General features: G+C 47.2%; 2 protein-coding genes across 3 annotated transcripts; one reads left to right on the top strand and one right to left on the bottom strand.

The window, feature by feature from the left end:
- The first annotated feature begins 758 nt into the window (after positions 1-758).
- On the top strand, positions 759-3,881 carry ckap4 (cytoskeleton associated protein 4). Its single transcript, XM_076030113.1, has 2 exons — positions 759-1,286; positions 1,858-3,881. The coding sequence occupies exons 1-2, from the start codon at positions 954-956 to the stop codon at positions 3,070-3,072; spliced, it is 1,548 nt and encodes a 515-aa protein (XP_075886228.1). The 5' UTR covers positions 759-953; the 3' UTR covers positions 3,073-3,881.
- Positions 3,882-4,530: 649 nt separating this feature from the next.
- Positions 4,531-8,713, bottom strand: ikbip (IKBKB interacting protein). 2 transcript variants are annotated; one of them, XM_076030116.1, is made up of 4 exons: positions 8,235-8,694; positions 8,016-8,133; positions 5,398-5,619; positions 4,531-5,181 (listed from the first exon to the last, which is right to left on the bottom strand). In XM_076030116.1, the coding sequence occupies exons 1-4, from the start codon at positions 8,432-8,434 to the stop codon at positions 4,621-4,623; spliced, it is 1,101 nt and encodes a 366-aa protein (XP_075886231.1). In that variant the 5' UTR covers positions 8,435-8,694; the 3' UTR covers positions 4,531-4,620. The 2 variants fall into 2 exon arrangements, with proteins under 2 accessions (XP_075886231.1, XP_075886230.1); XM_076030115.1 differs by lacking the exons at positions 4,531-5,181; positions 5,398-5,619 and adding an exon at positions 5,746-7,188 and having other exon boundaries at positions 8,235-8,713.
- Between the last annotated feature and the right edge of the window lie 78 nt (positions 8,714-8,791).

The raw sequence follows: 8,791 nt of genomic DNA, 5'->3' as shown, positions 1-8,791 counted from the left end.
ATCGACACTGCAAATCAGATTTATTTTAACTGAATTCCAACCTTTCTTGCTGATATCTAAGAAAATACTGGTTGACTTTAAGTTGGACGACATGCCTCAAAACAACTCGGATATACCATTCATGTCGCTGCATGAGTTCTCACTTAAAGCGTGTCAGACTAATTGACAGTTTTACTGCAGGAAGGACTGGAAGTTCTCGTCTGAGAAGAGGAGGGATGCAGTAACAGCAGCCCCAACATGCCACGTATGAAGTGAAGTAAAGGGAGGGGCGAAGTGTGAGGAAGTGATGATTCCTCCCAAAATGTTTGTAAACGAAAGAGTTCGTTGCTTTAGCTGATGGCACTGCATTTGGAAGGCAGACCATTTGAATTTAATGGACGTCAGCTTTATATTACCATCAGTTTTGTTCCGAGTTCTGAAGGTTGACCATTCTTTATTTCGTCCGTTTGACAATTGAAATAACGCGTAATGGTGACGTCATTGACATTCACTTAGCCACTTGCGAGTTGTATTTAATGAACAAAAAATAATCGAACTTTATTGACCAAAGAAACGTCTGCACAAAGTCCACAATTTGGGTGCTTCATCAAAGCTGAAAAGTTGCCAGTGAAGTTTGCACGTGATGTACGAAACTTTTTTTTTTTTTTTTTTTTTTTTTTTTTTTTAATTTATTAGCTCCAAATGCTCCTTTCCAGCAGTGTCAATAAAAGACCAACAGAGATCCAGCCATTTAACGAGGGACAGCCCCCATCCGCATACCTCAACGCGAATTACCCGTTTGAGCGACACGACGCGCTCGCTGATACGCTGCTGCTCCGGTAAAGTGGTGAGCTGGAAAGGCTCCTCCACCACCTCCTCCTCCTCCTCCACTACCAACCGGACTGCAACACAAGCAGCGCACCAAGAAACTTTCAAGCCGACCCGCACTCTCCGCCGAACTTCAAAGGCAAAGAATGACGGCCAAGAACCGGCAGAAGAACAGCGAGAAGGGCGCTGCATCCAGCCAACAAGATGATGCGCCAAAGAAGAATCAGCCGAGCGCCAGCGTGTCCGCGGCGGCCCATCACGGCAGCAGCAGCAGCAGCAGCAGCAGCAGCCGCTCCGGGAGCTGCCTGGGTCTGCTCGCTACCACCGTGTTCTACGCGGCGTTGATGGGCGCCGCCGGCTTCGCCGCTTTTCACGTGCAGCACGTCGTGGAGGAAATGCGGGAGAGCAACGCCAAGCAGGAGGAGAGCGCACGGCACTACTCGGACATTGCCACGAAGATGGTCACCGTCGTTCAACAGGTAAGTGTATAAAGTGTAAGGGGAAACGCCTGGTGTGGATGGTGCAAACACGGGGTGCCACCAGTTTTTGTTTGGTGTCCCTCGAGAAAAGTCACAATTGTGAGCGACGACTTTGGGTACAATTACATAACCGTTCACACAAGTTGCTGTGTACATGAGGGGGGGGGGGTTAGGTCTGACGGTCCATGCAAAATGGTCCCAAATTAATCACAAAGTCATTGACAAATGACCCCAGACAGTACTACGTGTCTCATTCCGGTAGAAATTCCCCACAAGTGGAAAAAAAAAACCCTCAATCCTTTCCTTTGCCCCACTCTTCTAAAAGTGTATTCCAAAACGAATAGCATTGAATTTCAGCCCTTGGCTACCTCACTGAGATCTCTCCCAGTTTGTCGCCACACCCCCTGCCATTTTGTTGGCTAAAAAGCAGAAGGTCCACATGCTTCACTGTTAATTTACGTTCACTGTACAGCAGTGCATTCAAAGTTTTTGTTGTTTTTTTGCTTTGAGATGAATATAAGCAAACAAATGTGCATGAAGAATCTGTTTGTTTTTTCTTGTTTGTGCTTAGTTTGATGGTCTGAGGAGCGTTGTGGACGGCCTGGAGTCGTCCCTGGGCGTCACACGGGTGGAGTTGGAGGGGGCCGTCAGCCGGATGAAGAAGAACGAGCAGGAGACCAGGAAGGTGGAGGAGGCCCTTCAAAAGCTCCAGAACGATCTGCTCAGGGAGCTGTCGGAGGGCATCAACGAGGTGAAGGAGGCCAGGGGGAAGGATTTCGCCTCCTTGGAGAAGACCGTAGAAGAGCGTCTGGCCGAGGTGAGCCAGTCCATCCGCGCCAGCTTGCAGGAGTTCACTGAGGCCCAGGGCGAAGCTCAGAGCCAGCTCGCCAACCTGAAGACCCAACTGGGTGGCATGGAGGACCCTGCGCTTCTCAAGCAGGAGCTCTCCGCCATCGTAGACACTGTGGCCGAGATCAAAAAAGTTAAAGAGGCTTCAGACACCTCGGTGGACACTCTGAGGGAACAGATTGGCACCGTGAGGGCAGAGCTGCAGACCCGCAACCAGGAGGTAGCTTCGCTGTCTCAGGAAGTGGAAACGGTGAGGTCAGTGGTGCAGACATCTGTGGGGAATCTGAAGCAAACCTTGTCCACGGCAGAGGCCAGCGTCCAGGCTCTGAAGGACCAAAGCACGGCACTGGAGGGCAGCGTGGAGCAGACCAGCGAAGCCCTCCGCCATGTGGAGAGTCTGAGCAACGAAGCCGCAACTCAGGCCAGGAGGCGAGCAGATGAACTGGAAGTCAGAGTTAAAGCGTCAGAGGAGGGTGCAGATTCACTGACGGCATCCGTGTCAGACCTCGCCAGCAAACTAGAGTCCCTTCTTTCCAAGTATGACACCACAGAGAGCGCTCTTGCAGCACAGGGGCGGACCGTGGAGCAAGTCCAAATTGGCCTGGAGCAGAAGATGGACGCTCTCAAAGGCAGCGTCGACGAGGTCCAGGCAAGTTTAGACACGCTTGGGGACGGCCAGACCGAGTTAACCTCCAGGGACTCTGCGATGGAGGTGCTGGTGAAGGACTTGGGGGAGAGGCTCACCGCCCTGGAGGCCAGGGGCAGCGTGCAGCCTGAGCAGCTGCAGGGACTGAGGAACATGGCGGACAGCCTCAAAGCCAAAGTAGCCAAGTTGGAAGGACATGACGAGGCCATTGCCACTCTACAGCAAGCACTGCAGAAGACCACAGAGACTCTGGCAACGATATCCCAGGTCAAGAACAAGAAGAAAAAGTAGGGTCCTGTTTTTGAAACGCGACATCAGTATACCAAAGCATGGACAACATCCAACCCAACCCACTTTTCTGTTTTCACACAATGCGTTATGCATATGTCCTCAAGTTTGCACACTTTTGCAAGAGAAGTAGCCTATGCAAGCAAAGCTGGTTCAGGAGTGAGGGGTGGGGCTGGACTACTGACCAATCTGTGAACTGTGATACATTCTTTGTGCACTGTTTTTCCCTTCCCAGTCTTCATACTAAAATGATTTCTGTGTAGAATTACACATCAAAAACAGAAATTTGCAGCATGACTAATGATGCTGGCTGATCATCAAGTGAGTTGTAAAAGCTTGAAGCAATTACTCTATTGGTAGCATCCAGTCCATCCAGTTAATACTTTAATATAATGTGGGGGGGGGAAAAAATTGCTGTCACTACCTCTCCATCCTGCCTCTTTACTTCCAGGGCACAGTCAGCTCACTTGTGCCAGGTTCTTTTAAGAACAAAAAAACGGAAAGCAGTTTGGGCTCATTATCCTGTAGTAATTTTAGTTGTGGAATTTTGTTAGTTTAATAAATGCCCACATTTTGGAAGATTAAGTATTTAAATCTACGTTGTTGTTTTTTTTGTTCTTTACTTACCGGCAGAAAAGGTGTTTGAACATTCCAAAGTGATGCGCCTTTGGTAATGATTCATCGTTGTAGAGCTGTTAGGCATTTAAATAAGGCATTGTGATGTTTGAAGTGAAACTGTTTGTGAACCTTCCTTTGTTGTCGGACGAACCAGTTTAGAGCAACACCAGCAGAATAAAAGTTTACACTGAAAATCTCCTGCCTTCCTCCATCTGTGCCAACAGTTCACAGCAGTCATGTCCTCAGGGGGTTGACTGCATTTCAAATACACCTGGATAATCACCCAGCAACATTTGTATTGTTTGCAGTCTGCTTTCTCACCTTCACGCGCCACTAAATCCTGCACACTTGGCCTAAGTGTATAATATTTTAGAGATTTTAATGAAGAAACAGCGACATCAAGTGGTTACATTTCAGATTACAGCGACTTTCACTCTCTCCTCTTGAGGTTGTCAGTAAACTACGGTGGCCTGCACACCCAAAACCTGGATACCTTGTCTACCTTCTTCTTTGGTTAATATTAACATGTGAGCAGTCACCCCATAATTGAAACGCGCACTAAGGCAGGCTGGATTGGCCACACCAGGCTTCCTTAGAATAATTCCTTAAAATAGCAGTGTAAGATGGGAGCTAACTAGGAACAAGACCCTTGATCTATGTATATTCTTGGATATAAATAAGAACTATTCTATGGATAGGAAAACCAGATTACTTTTATTGTACTGTAATTATACCCTTTTATTCATGTATTTATGGGCAGTATATTAAGCTTTTACCAATATAAAAATCAAATCAAGCCAACTATTACACGCGAGATCTTTAACACAATCAAATACGTTTCAATTTGTTGGGAAAGGTTTATTTTTGGCACAGTAGTACGACAGTCACTCAGATGTGACAACACTGAATCCCTCTGGACTCACCCGCGGCCGCTCACGTGTTCTTCTCCCTGATGTCTGATACGTCAGCTATCTCACTGACCTGCTTGCTCGTAACGTTCAAATCTCTCTCCACCGTGGTCAGGTTGGCCAGAGTCTGCCTGAGCTCTGCGATCTCTCGCTCTCTTTTGGTTAGGTCCTCCGCCAGTCTCCCGATGCGCAGCGTCAGGTCCGACAGCTGCGGCTCAAAGGCCCCAAAGTCCCTCCGGATGGAGGCCACCTTGGGTTTGAGGTCACCGGCGAAGGTGATGGTCCGTATCAGGCGAGCCCTGCCGCTCTCCAGCTCCATTATGCGCTCAAAGATCTGTTTGTCGGCGGCGGACAGCTCAGATACGCGTTTGCGCAGCTGCTCGATGGCTTGGGTGTTGCGTTCAGACGCCGAGCGCACGTTGGACACCCGGTCGATGCTGCCGGCCAGCACGTCGCTGATGCGCTTGATCATATTGCGCTCCACCTGAGCGGCCTTGTCCTCCAGCTCCCCCACCTTGGACAGCAGGGACTCCAGCTCCGACTGCAGGCCGTCCATCCTGCGCACGTCTGTCCTCACTGAAGCCACCTACAGGACAGAGAAAAAGCAAAGGGTATTTCTCCATGAGAATCAAAAGTTTCTCTGGATTAAGTTTATTTGAACAGAAAAAAAGGAACCTGGATTATTTTGAATTAAACATACTTAGTAGTGCTCTGACTAATTTACTTTTAAATACGTATTTGAACTGGAAAAAGTCTGTTTGTTTTATAAATACAAATAGCAATAATAACAGAAGTGATAAACCTTGTTGGTAAGGTCTTTAGTGATGGCTGAGGTGCGTTCTTCAATCTGTCCCACGGCGCCCCCCAGCTCCGCCAGACTGCTCTGAAGCTGAGACCGTTTTTCCGTCAACCCGGACGCCCACTCCTTAAGCCGACCGACCTCCTGCTCAAAGCTCTCCAGCTGAGGGCGCAGTGATCCACGCTGGTCCTCGAGACTCTCCAGCATCGGCTGCACACTCTCACACTGAAAAAAAAACAGACATGCAGGACATCAGTAAACTTGATTTTGGTCGGGGGCGACTTTGAGCGAAAGGTTTTTCTTCAGGGTTATTTTTCACAAGTAAAAGAACATTGAGCAGGAAAACAACAATTTTGACCCAAATTTGTTTTAATCCACAAGGCCAGTGAAGACATGGTCAGGTGTGCTTGCAACAGGTAAAACACTCTCCTGTGAACTTAGACAAAATGAAATCTCACTGAAAAAATTCCTGTTAAACAGTCTACAAAACATGGAGGAATGCAGAACACTGAAAACATACATGTAGACTGTCACATCCCTTTTGCAACTTCCTTTTAAAATAGGCAAGTCTATTTGACTGTGACACTTTATATACACTAGAACTGAGCAGACAACATTCTATATTAGCATTCACAGCTGAATTAAAGGCAAAGGGGTTGATTTTCCACAGTTTCTACAAAACTTGAATATGTCATTTTTTCACAAAGTAAAATACAGTCTTGGTCATACTGGGATAACACAGTGCATGAATACTAATTCTCATTGTGGAAACTGAATTACACACTTAAATAAACATAAATACTGACAGCCTTTGGGAGGAACCATTTAAGAAAAGGCTACTCCCTTTAACGCTGCTGACTCAAAACAATGACACTATTCGGTGATGTCATCAGACAACGACTCGACTGTCTCTTCCCCGTCATCAGACAGCGCCTCCCACTCCTCCTCCACCTCTGCTTCATAGTCTCTCCAGACTTCTTCATCCGGTGGCGCAGAGTCCTGTTGGCTGTCCGCCCTGCCCTCCCTCAGGACCATGGTGAGTTCGCGGACCGCTTTTTTCATCACGGAGAGCTCATCCTTCATCTTGAGGACGCTGTTCCGAGCGTGCAGAGCGTCCACTTCCTGCCTAAGATCCAGGATTTCCGTGAGGGCCTTCAGCATGCTGTCCTCGGTGCCGAACACCTGCAGCGTCACCTCCTCCAGCCGTTTCTCTGCCGCGCTCAGATCGGCGCCGAGCTTCACGATGGAGCGGACCGCCTCCTCCACCTGCGGCAGCTGCTCCACGCACTGCTGGGCACGGGGAATGTGCTCCCGTAGCTGCGTGCTGAGCTCGCCTTCCCTCTTGGTCAGGCTGCGGGTCTGCTCCTCCAGGTGCTGGATCTGCTTGGTGTTCCAGTCGAGCTGACCTTGCACTCGCTTGGCGTCGTCCTCCTCCGTGCGCTCCATGGCTCGGGCATTCCGCCTTGTGCTGTCCTCCAGCTCCTCCAGCTTTTCAGCCAAAGACCGCGCCCTCTGCTCAGCCTCGTTCACCCGGCCCGTTGCCCCGGCGTGGGCCTCCCTGGACTCTGCCTTGAGGGCCGCCAGGTCCGAGGTGATGGAGGCCAGACGCTTCTGCCAGGTGTCCGTCACGTTGAGGAAGTGGGCGTTGACAGTCTGCAGATTGTGCGAGGATGAACTGTCATCGCCCTGCATTGCCGTGATAGCAGCATGGAGGGTGGAGATGTCCTGCTGCAGCCTTTTGGCCAGGGCGAAGGTGGATTGCGCCTCCTGGAGGTCATCTTCAGACATAGCGAGCTGCAGCCGCAACACAAAACAGGAGGGCTGTTTCTGTGGGAACTTTAGGGGCTCGCTATTCATTAATAAATAAAAGACAACGTACAATGCAAGGTGCATGCAGCTGCGGAGGGGAATGTTGAGGTCACATAAACATGGATACGTTCTGATAAAAATTATAATCCACAAAATTTCTTGTGCACAAATTCATGAAGGATGGACAAATTTTGAAGCTCATCCAAAGGTGCAAAAAATTGAGAAACCGTCTTTTGCCTCAAACTTATTTTTCATGAAAGAAAAAGAGAATAAAAGAAAACACGAAGAAACTCCTTGTAAAAATAAAATGGTTTGGTTACCCACCAACATTTTACACACAAAATGTGTTCTCTTATCCTCTAAAGCTAATAAAGAGCAAATGTCCTTTTGAGTTTAATTTTTTAACCAAACAACAACAACACACAGAGAAATATCAATTATATTTACATATTTTAATCATATTGATACATCCTCTGATGATAACATTTTCACAATAATTGATTCAGTGCAAAACAATTGTAAATTTTAGTTGTAACATTTTTTTTATTTTTTATTGTGTTGTAATGTTTTAAAAGGAATCATTTATCAAAAACTCAACATAACTCGGGTTACAGAAATATGGAAGGAATACTACCACACACACACACACACACACACACACACACACACACACACACACACACACACACACACACACACACACACACACACACACACACACACACACACACCACTAGAGGGAGATGCTGAGACGAATGATGAATCAACCCCGTTCAGAAGTTCAATTCATATACACAACAGTGCAGACTCACCTTTTGAGACACTTTCATGACTTTTTCCTCCATGTCAAACAGACTGGACGTCTTTCCGTGTAGAAACTTGTACTTCTCCTCCATTTCAGAGAACCTCGCATTCTGTTGGAGCACCACCCTGAAAATACCAAAAGCCATAAAATAAACATCTCAGTAGCATGGCAAACGTGACCGAAGGATGACATAGTAGTAGTATTGGCATTTTTTTTGTTCACTTACCAGCTGAGAGCTCCGCAAACGGCGAGCGTCAGAAAACACAAAATGCTCCTCATGTCCCAACAACATTTATTTGGTCCTGCGTTGCTCTTTCCCACAGCCGTCTTCGCTTTTAGTGCCTCGTCTTTGCCATTTGACGACGTTTCGGACGCTTCATCACCTTGTTTCTGCGGTTTTTTCCTCTGCTTCACCTCTGTGGGCATTGTAGTGACCCGGGAAGACGTTTAACCAAGAAAACTCTACACAAAAAAAAAAAGTTTAGTCGAGCTATTCGTAGGATCACGAACTTACACAAACACTGTTTATTAAATAAACTGTCATCATTCGGGTGAACGAAATGCGACAAAAGGTCTGACGAGCCGCAGATAGTTAAGCGAAGGGGGCTAGCTTATGGTTCTTTCGCCTTCTCCAAAATAATGTTGCATTTATGGTCCCTCGTAAAAACGAGATCAATTGCGACGGTAGAAGCGGTTCAATTAGTCTCTACATCTATGTCTAAAATATAAATTCTATATATATATTTAAAAAAAAAACTCATTTAATTTTAAGTAACTAAAAAA

Source organism: Nelusetta ayraudi, unplaced genomic scaffold (assembly GCF_046127955.1).
Source record: "Nelusetta ayraudi isolate G7.1 ecotype Tasmania unplaced genomic scaffold, CSIRO-AGI_Nayr_v1 ptg000027l, whole genome shotgun sequence".
Classification (NCBI taxonomy): domain Eukaryota; kingdom Metazoa; phylum Chordata; class Actinopteri; order Tetraodontiformes; family Monacanthidae; genus Nelusetta; species Nelusetta ayraudi.
The sequence above is the reverse complement of the archived record's forward strand: the minus strand, read 5'-3'. Positions and strand labels throughout refer to the sequence as shown.

What these genes read in the sequence shown, in the direction of transcription:
- ckap4 (XM_076030113.1), top strand. Translation starts at nt 954, where the DNA reads ATGACGGCCAAGAACCGGCAGAAGAACAGCGAGAAGGGCGCTGCATCC. An exon ending in TGGTCACCGTCGTTCAACAG is followed by an intron (nt 1,287 to 1,857) that starts GTAAGTGTATAA and finishes GTTTGTGCTTAG; the next exon opens with TTTGATGGTCTGAGGAGCGT.
- ikbip (XM_076030115.1), bottom strand. Translation starts at nt 8,434, where the DNA reads ATGCCCACAGAGGTGAAGCAGAGGAAAAAACCGCAGAAACAAGGTGAT. An exon ending in GTTTGCGGAGCTCTCAGCTG is followed by an intron (nt 8,134 to 8,234) that starts GTAAGTGAACAA and finishes TGGTATTTTCAG; the next exon opens with GGTGGTGCTCCAACAGAATG. An exon ending in TCATGAAAGTGTCTCAAAAG is followed by an intron (nt 7,189 to 8,015) that starts GTGAGTCTGCAC and finishes TTGCGGCTGCAG; the next exon opens with CTCGCTATGTCTGAAGATGA.